General features: G+C 36.0%; 2 protein-coding genes across 4 annotated transcripts in view; both read left to right on the top strand.

Annotated features, from left to right (window-relative positions):
- The first annotated feature begins 1,411 nt into the window (after positions 1–1,411).
- zgc:101100 (uncharacterized protein LOC445169 homolog) lies at positions 1,412–9,930 on the top strand. Its single transcript, XM_058785689.1, has 4 exons — positions 1,412–1,435; positions 7,716–7,895; positions 8,981–9,156; positions 9,278–9,930. Exons 1-4 carry the CDS (start codon positions 1,414–1,416, stop codon positions 9,728–9,730), a joined length of 831 nt encoding a protein of 276 aa, XP_058641672.1. The 5' UTR covers positions 1,412–1,413; the 3' UTR covers positions 9,731–9,930.
- A 1,294-nt stretch (positions 9,931–11,224) lies between these two features.
- csnk1g2b (casein kinase 1, gamma 2b) overlaps positions 11,225–16,118 on the top strand; it is a 32,981-nt gene continuing 28,087 nt past the window's right edge. Inside the window, exons 1-3 of one of the 3 annotated variants that reach the window (XM_058784551.1) lie at positions 11,313–11,449; positions 14,819–15,230; positions 15,334–15,598. In XM_058784551.1, the coding sequence (XP_058640534.1) occupies positions 15,371–15,598 (228 nt within the window). In that variant the 5' untranslated portion in view covers positions 11,313–11,449; positions 14,819–15,230; positions 15,334–15,370. Of the gene's footprint in view, positions 11,450–14,818; positions 15,599–16,118 lie in introns of those variants that run through there. The other 2 variants (XM_058784550.1, XM_058784552.1) reach the window with 2 other exon arrangements.

The raw sequence follows: 16,118 nt of genomic DNA, 5'->3' as shown, positions 1-16,118 counted from the left end.
ATATAGACACACATCCTCTTCCAGGCAGTTTCGTACCATTTTATGTTGATTGGAAATTCTTAATTATTGTCCTGATGGTGGAAATGGGAATTTTCACTGCTCTAGCTCTTTTCTTAAAGCCACTTCACTAATTTGTGAAGCTCAATTATCTTTTGCTGCACATAAGAAATATATTCTTATGTGTTTCTCATTGTGATGGATTATTAAGAGAATTTGGGCTTTGTTTCCCCTCCTATTTATATTTCTGTGAAACAGGAAGCCATGGCTGGATAATTTCATGTTCATAATCACCCTGGAGTGCTCAAAATTGTGAATATGAATGGGAATATACTTCAGAGATATTTTACTCATAAGAATTTCTAGGGGTACCAATAATGGGTGTCCAATGTGTATTAGAGAAAAAAAATTTATTTCATGATATTTTCCCCCATTTTAAATTCTTATTATCCAATGAAAGATTAGATTTTTGTGAATTTTTAAAATAAAAGATCAAAAGGATTAACGATGTAGATTAATTTTCACAGCCTCCTTTGATCATATTTACCAAGGGTGCTGATATTTTTGGCCATGACTGTATTTATCATTATACATAAAGTATTACATATTTAAAAAAGTAAATACATAACAGTGCCATTTAAAAGTTTGGTGTCAGTATCGATTGATATATATATATATATATATATATATATATATATAATATGTATATGTGTATGTGTGTGTGTGTATGTGTATGTAATTAATTTATTTTATATAGCAAGGACGCATTACATTGTATACAAGTGACAGTGAAGACTTTTATATATTAAGTTTTATTTATAATCCAAAAATTCTGTTTTTAATAAATGGTGTGGAACTTTCTATTAATGGGATAGAAATCACAGGAATATAAATGACATTTCAAAGTATAATAAGATAGAAAATCTATTTTAAATTGTACTATTTCACATTATTACTGTTTTTACTGTATTTTTAATCATATAAATGCATCCTTGGTGAGCATAAGAGACCTTAAAAAAACATACTGATCCCAAACTGTATATATATATATATATATATATATATATATATATATATGTGTGTGTGTGTGTGTGTCAGCATTTGTATTTCAGCAGCAAATGGACAGGTGAATACGTCCAACTAAATTTCTAAACACACACAGATGTCAAGTCTTTGAGAATATTCTCTGATCTTTTATCCTAACCTGTCTGTTCCACTTCACCATCTTCCTCCAGTTATTTTGTATGTCTATATATGAGATCTTTTCCAGCAGGTGCCTGACTAAGAACTCTTTCTTCAGCAGCTGTTTTCTCGGACAACAAAATGACACAAAGAGCCTGTGGAGGCATAGAGGGGAGGTCTTTTGTATCTCGCTCACCCCAGGCCCATGTGTTTACCCTGGGCCCCAGCCATCTCATGTCACAGTCCCGGACCCCAGGTATTAAAAACTGCGGCAGGATCAATATCTCGCACAATGTCCGGGTGGCCGGGAAGGGGGGCAGCTCTCACTGTGTTTATTGAGTGATTTAAAGATCTGAGCATGTGCAGTGAAACAGCTTAAAATCTTGTTCATTATCAAGTTCGATCAGTTGCTCTTCTGATCACCTTTGACTGCTGGGGTCACTAGAGAAGAGGAGAGACACTCATGGCCAAATGGTAGTGTTTTTGCCATTTGGTTTGATATTTAGTCATCTAATGAAATGACATTCATACATTTTTATATGATAAGACTCTGTTTATATTATGATATGCTTTTTGTGAGCATCAATAAGCACCAAGCAAGATTAAGTAAAATCGGTCAACACCTCCAAACCCAAAAGAACTGCTTATTATATGCCATTAGCTCATTGTAAAATCTTGTCACCTAATTAGGTGATTGATCCTCCAGTTATTTCCAATATTGATCCATTAGGCTTAAGATAAGCCAGACTTGTGCCATGGTCTGGTTGAATAGGTTTTGATTAGGTCCACAGAGATCAAAAAAGTGTTGACTTGAGTGTCTGAGGCTTGTCTTTGGTTAATATGGTCTTAGTGCAGATTCATGTCAGTGTGTAACATCCACATCTCTGTTTTGTATATTAGATTTCTAATCCAGATTTGATCAACTGTTAACACTTTATTTCAAAACATGGTGTAGTTTGTTTGTTTTTTATCATTGGGTCCATATCTGTAAAACAAATATATATTTGTTTTGTAATTATTTATACACTCAATCTGTGCTGAAAGATCACCGAATCAATCACTATCAACCTATATTGTTATATATCGTTCTTATTTTTGAATTTGCACGCAACGGGTGTTTGTTGTGTGTTAAGCAGTTTGGGATAGTTATTTTATTCTAGATTATTTTCTATTTGTTGATCTCAGAGATTTGTTTTAACTTTTACTAATATTTCTCTGATAAATCTTAAAGAGGAGATCTTACTGGACTTATTTGGCCATGAAAACTTCCTCAGCATGTTAATTGCATTGTTTTGCAATTAATTGGTTTTAATTTTCAAATTTTAACTTGTAAAAGATAGATATATAGATAGATATGAAATATAGCAAAGGTTTTAGCTAAAATGAAAGTTTTTACAGTTTTTAAAATGTCAATGTAAAGTTTGCTATATTTCAAGATGTCATCGTTTAAAACGCCTTCATCCATGTTTTTTATGGAATTTCATAAGAACGGGTGTTCATGAGTTAACTGGTAGATAAACAGTTGATAAGTAAGGATCAGTTCATTATCTGGGTTAAACATCTGGTGCACGTTTTACTCCTGCAGTGCGTTTAGTTTTTTTGGAGCTCGATAGCTTTTGTGTTTGCGTGTTCAGAGGCTCTTTTGAGAATATCACTGGGTGCCTCTTACTGGAGCTTAAACTGTGCTGCTGACCTCACGCTTCTAGACCCTCACTGCGCAGGGTCAGAGGCCAAGCTAGCCACATCGATTTCCCCCTATGAAGAAGTCTTTAGTCCCACAGCACTTCTCCTAAGGCCCCCCTCACACACTCCTGTCCACACAGAGCTGCCCGGAGAGCCAATTGTGCCGCGCTGGGATCGATCCAGCGAGTGTCCGAGGGGCCTCTTGGTTAAGCGGCTCTCTCTCAGATAACTGACAACTACAAAGCTCTCCTCTTGACAGGCGCTTGTCAATACAAATTTCCACTATTGATAAGTAATTAAAGAAAGGCAGAGCATTCTGCTGCTCACTCCAACATCTGTTAAACAGGACCTGTAAACAAAACCTCTCAAAAGGCTAAATGAACCCCCTCTGTCCTTCTCTAGAGCCCCCCTGTAGTTTTAAACCAATCCAAATCATATTAAAACGCTTTCAGTTAGCTGCAGCTTTAGAAACTCCATTGAGATAAAAGGTCTAATTCTGCTCATGAAGGCCATTCTTTAGTACAAAAGTGCAAAAGTTTCCTAATACTCCAAATTAAGTGCAACTAGAACCTCAAACACTCACTAAAATTTAGATTTCTTGCATTCCTGGGCTATTTTTCTTTCTACATTTCACACAGTTTAATATTTATCCTGGGCTATGTTACTGGAGTTATATTATATCACACTGTACATTCATAAATCCCAGGTTTGCATTCTTATATGCATATTTGCATTGTCTCAATCATTGATTGGATGAACACAGCGAGTGACTTGTCTTGCATCATATAAATAGTAATTATAATAATAATAATAAAATGATGTCGTCTTCATTTACACAACATGTTTTCCATCACTTCCTTATAACGTTGAACACAATTCGTGAAAGTTTTCGTGCAAACCTCATGAATATTTAACAAGGCAAGCTCTGTTCAGTTTTGCTGAACAACTGCCTGTTACGTCCTAAAAGGGCCGTTCACACAGAATGCATTTTTTTCCCACTGCATTGATTTTCTCAACATGTTTGTTTTTCTAATATGTAAACATGTACTAGACGGACATGTTTGATGTGTTTGTCTTTTGCAGCATCTTGCACATGAAAGACTGATATAAAAATGAGTTAAAATAAGTTAAGCTCAGCTTGAGACCTTACTTTTTTCATTAAAATGTTTAGCTTTTAAAAAACATGACTTGAAAAATGTGTTTTGTGTTGAAAAACACGAGACGTGAAAGAAAACGTAAGGTCTAGAAACACTTTAAGTTCAACTTATTTTCAACTGTTTTAAAAAACGAGATGCAGGGTAATGGAATGAAAAAAAGGGCTTTTTAATAGTTAAACTTCAGTTTTTGAACTGTGTTTTTAGAATGCTTAGTTCGTCAAACACGTCCATCTAGTGCATGTTTATATAGAAAAACAATGGAAAAATCAGTGCAGTGGAGTTTAAAAATGCATCCCTTTCACCTTTAGTATTGCGATGTGGCCTTAACCCTTTAAATAAGGTGCTAAGACTTTTCAAAAGTGTGAAATTGTTCTCTAAGTGGGTTAAAAGCAGCACCCAAGAATAAAAGAGTTAAATATGAAAGGCCAATTTCTGTTCTAGATACTTAGGTTTCCTAAATACCCGTTCTTTCTTTTTGCTTTTGGAAAAAGTGTGTTTATGAAAAACTTAAACATAGTGATATTAAGCAAAATCTGAAGCTATTTTATGGGGTTGAAACTCTGTAATGAGTTTACTCTAGTTTGGCCTGTGTTTTAAATGCTGCTAATCTGTCTTTGTAAGTGGATCCACTAGCACACATCCTCTAAACCCCTTAAATTCTACAGACAGGACCTAAACCTCCAAAGCTTGACTATAACTGGCCACTAAGACAAACTAATGGGTTTGCATCCAATTACACCTATGTAAATAAACATATGAATGAGAAAATTCCAGATGCATCCACCACTTTGTGGTCTCTTTAAAGCCGTCGAGTGGGTCGGGGTAAAGCCGAAACGCAATTTTAGTGGGCTGGAGATGAAAACGCAGCTCTCATTACGGACTGAGCCGGAGTTATGAGGTGGGGATGGTGTGTGTTTGGGGTTTGGAGGGGGCACTGCACCGGGACGGTGGTTTTCGGGGAGGGGGTCACACACAACCAGCGTCTTTGTGTGGCTCTAATCCTCCCAGCCAACACAGCTTTGGCCAGGTTTCATCATGAAAGTGCCATGAAATAACTACTTTTTTTTCTTAGCAGCAAATCTCCACTAATCCTGCAGGCTGAAGAGACAAAGGCTTCTGGGCTCTGAGCTCCAAGCTTTTAATGGGGTTCAGAGGCTGCTCAGCTAAGGTTCTTCTAAATGACTTATTTTGAGCGGACACTAATACAGCTTGACAGGCAAGAACATCGCAAAGGGAGAAAAAAGCAGAGCCTTGAACACGGAGAAAAAGTTCAGCACAATTCCATGATGGTTTGAAAGGTCAGTCAGGTGTGAATATATCAGAAGTGTAGAAAGTCTTGGTCTAGATGAGCTGTTGCCATTTGAAGCCAAAAAGACTTGCAATGATGTAAAGCATAAAATCTGTTTTAAAGACATTCAACAACTGGCTTTCTTCCACCAACAAATATTTATATATTACACAACTATCTATATATATATATATATAGTTGTGCATATTCAAGTTTAAAGATATATTTAAGTTCAAGTATTTGAACAGTATCGAAACTTTACTGTATTAAGTTTAAAAAGTACAAAAATACAAAAGTTCCCATATTTAACTGTAATAAATTCCTAATTAAATTCAGCAATGGTTGTTTGACACTGCTAGTTATATGTAGATGTTTTAAAGATTGACTGTTACATTTTTATTAACTGTTTTAAATAATTACAGGAGACCGATTTCACTTGTCAGTAAGACAAACACAATATAAATTCAAATATGTTTTCTTAAATATTCAAAATAAATTCATGTATGTTTCCAAAAATTGGGGTTAGTAAGATTTTAACGTCTCTTATGCTCATCCAGGCTAACAGTAATGTTGTGAAATATTAATACAATATTTATTCATATTTGTGCTGCTTATATTAATATTTATATTAAGAATAATATTTTTGTGGAAATTGTGATTTTTTTTAATGGATTTTTGTAGAACAGAAACAAAAAAAAACCCAGCATTTATTTGAAATTAAAATGTAACTTATGTATTTATCAATTTAATGTGTCCTTAAAACATTTAAAACATCAAAATGCATTTTTAGTTACTATGAAACCTATTAAACAGACAAACAGTACTAAAGGAATAATCAGCGTATTCATCAAGTACATAGCTGCACTTGCATTTCATTAACATTTCCATAATAATCCAGATAGTGAAAGACTTGTGTAAAGATATAAAGAGATCTCATTGTGTAAATCTGCTTTTCTAATAAAGCCTGGAATTCCATGACTGTCTGAATACAAACAAACAAACCTATCCAGCAAGAAAGTGAGCCAAATGTGAGGTGAAGGCTGTGTTTGTGTGCCAGTCTCATGCCAGTGCAGCCCAGCTCCTGCCTGCCTGCTGTCTTGGTTCCTGTGTTGCCCTCTGGGACACGCACACACACACACACACACACACACACACACACACACACACACCGAGGAGTGTGCAACTGCCCTGATACTCGTGGGAAACATAATCTAGCTCTCCACATGCCTCGCCTTCCTGGCCCTGAGCTGCACAGTGTCAGGATTTAGCAGAATTTACATCTCTGAACCTCCTGAGCCGCTCCCAGCCGCTCGGCTGCAGTTTTACTGAGGATGATCTGATCTGAGGTGACTGAGGTTTCAGCTGGAGCTAAACTGCTGCTTGAGCTCATGAGAGAGGGTGTTGAGAGACGGATGATGGGATAATGACAAGGAGTGACATTCGGTTTGCTTCATAACTGTCTCATTGTGCCATTACAACCAGTTTTGACACCACCGGCTGCAAATTTCTTTGTTTATCCCATGTGTCTTTCATTTTATTGAGTATTTTATTTATTTTCAAATGCTAATAGCTCAAATCCGTCTTTTTTTTTTTTTTTTTGGAGAGGATTTGATCAGAAGGAAAGATTTCTGGTACATTTAGCCCTAAGAAATTAGCCTAATAGGCCACTTCCAGAGTGCATTCTCAAGTTGACATTTTCTGGGCAAAATATGGGTCCAGTTAGCAAAACAAACCAGCCAAGCAAACACCCCCCCTTGGAGTTAATACTAACAAAAGCTGGGGAACGGTGGAGAAAGAAGGAAGAGAACAACGGACAATCAAAGGCTGTTATTTTAATCTGCCCAACCCCAGAGATTAGCCGACCACATTGTTTTAATTGTTTTAAAGGGGGGGAGTGCAATGCCCGCTCATTGAAGGGAGATGCTTTGCCTAAATCTCCCAAGTTCAATAGTTTCAAAAAACTTGAGCCCCCAAACCCCCCTTTCTCTCCCTCATCCCACCTAATCCAGGCTAATACCTTTCTTTCTATTGGCTAATGGTTGAAGGAAGCTGAAGTTAATGCCTCTTAAATAGTGGAAACTGAGCTGGAGAGGACCTAAACCACAGTCGACGTGGAGCATTACTGGTCTGCCTTACCAACAAACTTTACTGTAATATTTTTGGGGAATTTAGCAGCTTTTGTGAAATGTTTCCTTTGGGATTTTAGTATCACAGGAGTAAAAAAGTTACGCATACTTTACCTCATTTTTCCGGTTAAATGTCAGTTTTTTGCAACTGATCATCATTCCACAGTTCACTGAAGGTCGTAAGTAAGTGTTCATTATTTTTTATTATTTATAGAAAATGTTTGATAAATTTATTTTTTTATTTTTTATTTTAAGTCATACTTATAAATTCTATATTCTCAGCCAGCAGAATGAATTCTGTTTATTTCTGTGGACCAAGAAATGGCCAGGGGCCTTTTTCATTGCAACGCGTCAACTCGTTATTTCACGAGGCTCACCAGCAGATGGCGCAGCAGTATCAGCTTCATTCAGCGGCCAGTCCGGCGTCCATGCAGACATTCACTGTCGCGGAGCGCCTGGCAGGTGAGTTGCCCTTGACTTTTAAGTAGAGTAAATGCTGCATTTATAAAATTGTAACTTCTGATTTGTTACTTTAAAAACAATTAACAATCAATCATTGCACACCTGCAGAATGCAGATAATGTATAGGTGTGTAGGATAAAAAGACAAAAAAGTAAAAAAAAACTTATATTAAAAAAAAAAAAAACAAACAAACAAAAAAAAAACACCTGATGAAGGTCATGAGACCGAAACGTCAATAAAACTGCTTTTGTACTTTTGCAAGTACTGGTAGTGTGCGGGATTTCCTTTTGTTTTTTTATTATAAAAAAATAGGTTTTTCCAATAAATATGCTTTTTTACTATTGTGAATAAATTTCTTAAAAAATATACAGTGGGCCCACCTTTGAAAGGGCTTTTATTTTGTATAATACAGTTTTAAAATTACAGTTTAAAATGTAATTTTACACCACTATCATAAATTTATTTAGGCTACTTAATAACAACAACAACAAAAAAAAGACTACAAACGTTGACCTAAAAATAGTGCACCAAAAAAGGTAAATTATAATGCTTAAAATTAATAAAACTTTGTTTATTTCAAAATAAAAAAATTTATTTTCATGGGGATTTTTTAGACATTTTTGAGTCCTATTTAGCATGTTACATGCACAATAATGTTAAGCATCATGCAGTGTTAATTTAGTATTTTTATAGTTTTCACTAACTTTCATTTTATTGATATTTCATTTATAATTTATTTATTTATTATTATTATTATTAATGTTTGTAATGTTTATATTTTTCGTTTTAATTTTAGTTAAACAAGCAATTGTTTTTGTTTTTGTCATAGTAGTTTTGTAAAATGTCTATTTAGTTTTTTATTATTCTTATTTCAGTTTTATTTCTAGTTATTTTAGTACATGAAGTTAAATGGAATTAAAATGAAACTTATGCTGAAATTATGTTGAAAAAGTTTTTTTTGTTTTGTTTTTTTTCTTTTTCAGTTTTTTAATTGTTTTCATTTTAGTTTCAGTTCTAGTTTTAGTTAACTATATTAACTCTGGTATCCTGAAATGAAGCAAGTAATAAATATCTCCTTCATTTAGAACTCATCCTTGAGGCACGCTACGGGAACCAGCAAAAGCAGCGTCGCAGTCGCACTGCCTTCAGTGTGTCCCAGTTACAAGCCCTCGAAAAGGCTTTTCAGCAAACCCAGTATCCAGATGTGGGCATGAGAGAGAGACTAGCAGTCTGCATCAACCTCCCAGAAGCCCGTATCCAGGTGAGGGCCACATTAACATCTGCAGTGTCCAACAAGCAAAATACTTCTAAATATTAGAATAAATTTAGAACTTAAAAGTGCTACTGAAAACATCTTAGATTAACAAAACATGTTTCCTCAGGTGTGGTTCAAAAACAGACGTGCCAAATTTAGAAAAGGTCAACGCTTCGCACCCCTTTCTAAAGAAGAAAGCCAAGTGCATCATCCTGCTAGTAAACAACGGAAAGAATTGGTGAAGGACCAGGAGAAAGGCTCTAATTCAAAATCTCAATCCTCTTTTAGGGAAAACAACACCATTCCTTCCTCATCAGACTCTAATCACCGTCATTCCCACCCCAGACTGCACTCCTCTGCTGTTCTTCCATTCGTTACTGGAGAACACTACCAACAACCAATGCCTCATGCACTTGGGCTGCTGTCTGCAGGTCTGCCTTTCTCTTCTACATATTTGCCTGTTATGCAACAGCAGCACAGCACAGCCATCAATCTCGTGCCACTGGAGAAATGCAACAATCTCATGCTTCGGTCTGCCTGTCATTCTAAATCTATGGTTCACCACCACTTGGACATTTAGCCACCAACGACTAAAGCTCACTGAGCCAGTTGTCCTCATTAGGATGTGAAGAGGGAACAGGTGTTCTTGTGTGCCTCCCCCCACCACAACTTCGTAACTTTTACTCTCAGAATAACAGAAGGGTTTTGATTTAGATTTTTTTCTGTAACTTTCATTAATTGGTTTTGATTGTATTTGTACAAACTGGCTTTTTTGTGAACTTCCATGCATAGCTTAGAGCATTGTTGAGAAAAAATGTTGTGTTGCACATACATATTTGAGCACTTTGTAGATTTTTATGAACATATGATCATTTTGAATACAAATAAACATGAAAAACATCTGAATCTGTTTTATGCAGCTTGCATCATGACTTCTGTGTAACCTAATTATGGGATTGCACATTTGGTTTTCATAATTTATGTCACCGCAATAAATAATTTTGCCAAATGTGGAGCGTTCTCAGCAGCATTAACATTTAAGTAGCAAAAGCTTAATTTTTTTTTATTGTGTGCACTTGTACATTTTCATTTATAGCTAAAATTATGACCATAATTCATATTTATATGAATGATAGCCACAGTTACCTATCACTGAATGTGTTTACATGTTTATGAATATGGTCATATTTTGATTACACTGTAAAAAGTGATAAGTTGACTTAACTTAAAAAAAATGAGGAAACCCGTTGCCTTAAAATGATTAAGTAAATGATCATTTAAAAAAAAAAATGTTGTGAACTTGACAATTCACTTTTTAATTTTTTTTAAAATGATCATTTACTTAAAAATGATTAAAATTTACGTCAGTTTTTTTTAAGTTAAGTCAACTTATCACTTTTTACAGTGTACATTATACAATTTATCATGGCTAGTGTGCTGTTGAAAGGACATGAATGAGAATCAATAAGTTGAATAATTTCAATAAAGAGAAAGAGTGAGCATTTCTATACTTCTAGTAAAGAAAAAAATGTAGGCTAAAGTATTTATATAGTTTATACAGAATATGTTTATTTACATCTTGTAAAACTATATAAAACATCTACATTATATACATATTTTATAATGTATATATTACTATTACTATTTATATATTATTTAAAATAGCCTATATTTTTATTTTATTTTCATTTTTTTCAGTATAAAGATTTACTAAATTGACCTTAATGGGTAAAAGAGATATAGCCTATACTTTGTCTCTCTAACATATATACAAAACCGGTCTGTTTTCCAGTTCATAAATAAAGTGAGAATTAAAATCTTAAAATATAATTTCCAGTAGCTTAATTTATATTTTTGACAATGGACTCAACGCAGAAACCTAATCACAGCCTTGTCATCTCCAGCTTTTTCCATTCAAGGTATCACCTAAACATTTACACATCCTCGTTCAAACTAAAACGAATCCTAGTAAATTCTTTCTCAAAAGCTAACTCCAGTGTTTCCAGTAAAGAACCCCTCAACTGTTGAATATTAGAGTTCTTCTCCAGGTGGGGACGGTAGGGAGCTTCTGTTGCGCGCGATAGCACAGCCGCATATTCACTAATCTATCTACGCACTTTTGAGAGCGTATCCACAGCAATGGGAGTGTCGGGTGACGCCGGGGCTTCGCTCACCGAAACGGTAGGCTTAAAGAGACAACAGCGAAGCCGGGCTAGTCTTTAGAGGGAAATTAAATCACTTTTCAGAGCATAAATAAAGGACCATGTCGCGGCGTACTACATAGGGAACTCACACGCAGGTAAAAACATCTTTATGTTTCCTAATTAAAAACATTCCCCTGCTCGTTTTAATCGAAAGACTGAAAGGTTCGCTGCTAAACGGCTAATATGATGTTAGCCTAGCCGGTGGGTTGCTAAGCTAGTTCATTTGTGGAGGATTATTGTCATGTTTGTCTAACAAGGCTCGGAGTTGTTTAGCTGGTTTGTCGGTATTTCCTTCCCTTTTCGGATACTGTAGGGAATCTGTTTAGCTTTAGATGTAAAACAAAATACATTTCGAAGTGTATTTAGTTAATATTTGACGGCTCAGCTAGACAGCTACTCATTTTAAAGACGTTTTTAAGCGACTGGCCAAGAAGACGGCTCAAAGAAAATAGTCTGAATGCCTTTAAAGACATATTTAATGTTAAAGGCGTGCTTAAGAATGTATTTTTTTGCTAGGCCAGAATAGGAAGCTTCCTAGGATTGACACTTCGTTATGAAATAAAACATTTATGGACGGATGAGATACACTTTCTCTGCCAGATCTGATGTAAATATATTTTATTTGACATTTTAGACGTTGATATGGAAATCTCTTATGTCAAGGGCGTCATCGCCAATTTATCCATCTATGTAATGTAAAAACATTAAGGTATTAAGCTCACGAGGAGGTGAGGATTAATGTAGCTTAATTTTTTGACAGATATTATAAACCATGATTTACATTTCAAAATTGAGTTGTCCACTTCTAGTCGTTATCAGACTAGAAGTGTGTCAGACAGCAAACAAGAGGAGTGTTAAACTGTATCTCACAGTTTCACATAGAGTCTGAACAAATTAGTATGGAAAATCACACTGTGCTTTAGGAAATAAATGACCGGGCAGCTCTCTTTCTTGCTCTTTGTCCAAATCAACACCACACAAGGCCTTATAGATCAACAGTTTTATGGCACCAGCTTCTCTCTTTTGCCCATCTGAGAAGTAGAAGTATGTCTTGGTTTTTACATGGCCTCTAACACTTGCATATTTCCTGTTTGAAAGCTAAAACACAAAGTTGAACTGTGCTGTCAACGTTGTTATGTTGAAACCTAGTTTCTTCTTGCTTTGAAATAAGTCGTAAATGGGTTGTTAGCTGGCTTATCTCATCTTCTTTTAGGCAGAGTGACTCAAAACAGCTGTGAGCACTAACTTGGCATCCACTATTAGTCAGGCACTTTTAATTCCAGATTATATGGTATTATGGTCATCATTTTGGCTTTATCTGATGCACTTTTGCATCAGGTGTTTTTTATGACGATGTTCTTGTGTTATCTGTGAGATTCATTCCTTAATCTGTTGTATATCATTCTTTAAATATGAAACTGAAGCCAGATTCAGTCAGTATCTGCAGTGTGTGTCTTAGTTAAACGTCATTCATTGATAAGATGCTTCTGATCTTAGTAGCCCCATATTCAGTACTTGTACACTAGTTCTTGTCCACAGATGTTGTAATTATATCCGATCCCTTTTTGACTCTTTTCTATTTCGTCCTTGTATGAGCTTGTAATCAGCATTTTTATGGTACCGTGTGGGGTTGCGACCAACAGACCATCGGAAGACATGACTGCCAGCCCTGACGAAACTGTCGCTTGCTTTCCTTGAAGTTATTCATATTTTCAGACTATAGATTAAGATCATTATGGTGCTTGTTAAATGCCTTATGTAATCCTGTGTTTATTATTCACCTTTGTGTAGCTTCTACAGTGTGCAATTAAGATTGTGTTTGCTTTAATGATTGATTCTTCTTACATTGAGAGTTGATGTATGGAAATTCAGTCTCTTTTCTAAACGGCTGTCCAGCACCCCCTGTAATTGTTATAAAAGCTAAGCCGACATGATTGGTGATGCATTTATTTTGCTGAATGACAGGGCATCATTTTTCATAATTCTTTTTGCACAGGCTAAAGTATTATAATTTCCTCGGACTAGAAAAATGAGCCGTGCATTAATAATCTAATGCATTGAAGCTCTGACGCATTTGTCACTTGCTGAACACAGAGCCTTGGATGTTGAAATTAAGTAGTGAAAATCCCCCCCAATAAAGTGCCAAAGATGTTTTTCTGCAGAGCTGATTGTATATTGCTCATCAGCTCTTGTCTGGTATCCTTTTACAGCCAGTCAGGCTGCCATTGATCGTTTTAAGTGCATTTTCTGAAGGAAAGCGCGTCCGTCTTTCCAATAGTTCTTGCATTACCTACTCCGACTTTCTTTTCCATTTACATTAACAGCAGTGCTGACCCTGGATGGGAGAGGGGGGTGGTGTGCAACAGAGATCTCTGACCTTCTACACCGCTTCCCCTCTCCATTATCAACCGCACAGGTGTCGTCAAAGTTCCTGTTGGAATTGGAAACTGATACGGGCACTGTTAGGCTTGTAATTCTCAACCGTTCTGTTCTCCACACTTTGAAAAAATCTCATGACTTGGAGGCAGACCAGCAAAATCTGTTGGTGTAGTGTCATAATTGGGCTCCTATTGCTTAGATTGCCAAAACTGTGACTGCGTGATCCTTTTTTTTTTTTTCTGAAGTAACAACCATTTGTCTCTTTATCCATTGAGGATGCATTCCCATCATGTCTAGCATGCAGTGCTTTGTCTCTTGCTATTATTGATTAGGTTTATTAGACCTTGAGGTAATCTGAAAATGGATTCCAAGAACATTGAGGACCAGGATTAGTGTATGTGCTTTAGAATATCCCGTTATGCCTCTGTCTAACATCATATGCTGCTTGTAGATTTTTTTTGTAGTGGAGGACTGTTTAAAAATGCAAGGAAAAGTTCAGAATTTCTATCACATTAAATTGAAAGATTTGTTTATAGTTCTTGCTTAGTAAGAAGTGTATTTGAAAAAAAAAAAAAATTATATGTAGATATATATCTCCTTTGATGCTGACATGGCAATAAAAAATAACTAAAAAATTATTAATTAACTTAAAAATGCATGGTCATACAGGATTTGTGTCTTCTTTAGCATATCCCATGATTCTTCTGTCTATCATATGTTGCATGTTTATTCATTGGTAGTAGAGGACACTTTAAAAATTCATGGAAAGTTTAGAATTTCAAACAAATATTAAACTGTAAGATTTTGAATAGTTATTGTGTAAATGTTGTAAAAATTAATTGTATATTTTATTATTTTATTTTTTATTTTTTTGTCATGAATAAAGCTTTTAATGCTGATATGGCATAAAAAAATTAAAATGCACTGTCATGCAAATGTAACTTTTAGTGAGAGATTTACATAAATACGAAATCTTTCTCTGGGACTGGCTCTATTTGAAGTTTAAGGACTGGTATATCAAGAAGGTGCAAGATCAATTTATTGATACTAACTGGTTTTCTGTTTCTGTTTTCATTTTCTTTCAGGTATCCAGAGAAAGACGGACTATACTGCTCAAACCTGTTAATGCTGATTCTGTCTGAATCTGCTTGCAGCAGTGTTAGAACATGAAGAATGTTCACATTAATGCCCAAGACTGACTTCAACAAAACCATGAGGAGCACAAGGGGACGTTCACTCTTTTGGTTCCACTAGCAGGAATTGTGTATGTCAATGTTGAGGAGCGTTTGTGGGTGGATGTGTGAGTGCGTGTGTGCGCGTCTGTATGTGTGCGTATGCTAGCATAACCTGCCTGCTTCAGGCAGTGGCATGCTACTCTGAGGGCAACCATACTGTAAAGGAGTCCCATCCACCGAAGGATTAATGCAAGAACGACGCTTTCGGTGATACCCACCACGTCTGCAGAAGACATCGGTTTCTGCTCTTCAAAAATCATCAGTATATAGACACTTTTAAACCCCTTCACCCGTTTTGTCTTCTCGCCACCATCCCCACACGTTTCCTGGGGGTTGTTTTGAAACTTCTCTGTTTTGCATGGCAGGGGAGTAACCGTGGAGAGGCCAGGGTATCACAAGCTTATGGATTTTGAGAAGAGAGGTGGGAAGGGAGAGACAGAGGAAGGGAAAAGGATGTCGAAAACAGCAAGTAGTAGGACTGGACATGGGGGCCGGGGAACGGGGACCAACTCTGGGGTCCTTATGGTTGGCCCCAACTTCAGAGTTGGGAAGAAGATCGGCTGTGGAAACTTCGGCGAACTGCGGCTAGGCAAGAACCTCTACACAAATGAATATGTGGCCATCAAACTGGTGAGTGCTCTAGTGCAAAGACGAGTACTGAAAATGTCGCATCTTCCCATGTTTATGGGAGTATTATAATTTTTTATTAATTTGAAAGATTTTATATAAAGCACGGATTCATTTAAATGTGTCTTTTTTTGGCTTTCGATGCAGCTTTGAACTATTTCAATATTACACTAGGCAGGATTAATTACTAGACTTTCTTTCAGAGTTTTGCCAAATATACATTTTTACAGTTCATATAAATGTGTTATTACAATGGGTAGATCCTATATTAAAATTGTATGCAATATTGGTGTCCACAGCAATAAGTTACTTCAACCGATTTTGGTAACAGACGGTCCCTGTTTTAGAAAATGCAGAGTGAATTGGAAGTTAATCTGAACTATGTTTTTGGCTCTTTCTGGGGCACTATGATAAATGCAAATGAGTTTAAGGCTATCCTTGTAAACAGGCAAACAGTTCATCCATACAGCGCAGTAAAGTATTGACTGACCTTGTGGTGAGTGGTCATTATGACGTAACTCCT

This window comes from Onychostoma macrolepis, chromosome 08 (assembly GCF_012432095.1).
Source record: "Onychostoma macrolepis isolate SWU-2019 chromosome 08, ASM1243209v1, whole genome shotgun sequence".
In the NCBI taxonomy this organism is placed as follows: Eukaryota; Metazoa; Chordata; class Actinopteri; order Cypriniformes; family Cyprinidae; genus Onychostoma; species Onychostoma macrolepis.
This window is presented reverse-complemented; position numbering and strand designations above follow the sequence as displayed.

Coding starts and splice junctions, on each gene's coding strand:
- zgc:101100 (XM_058785689.1), top strand. CDS start 1,414: ATGTCACAGTCCCGGACCCCAG. Junction 1,436..7,715: donor GTCACAGTCCCGGACCCCAG/GTATTAAAAACT, acceptor CTATATTCTCAG/CCAGCAGAATGAATTCTGTT. Junction 7,896..8,980: donor TGTCGCGGAGCGCCTGGCAG/GTGAGTTGCCCT, acceptor TCCTTCATTTAG/AACTCATCCTTGAGGCACGC.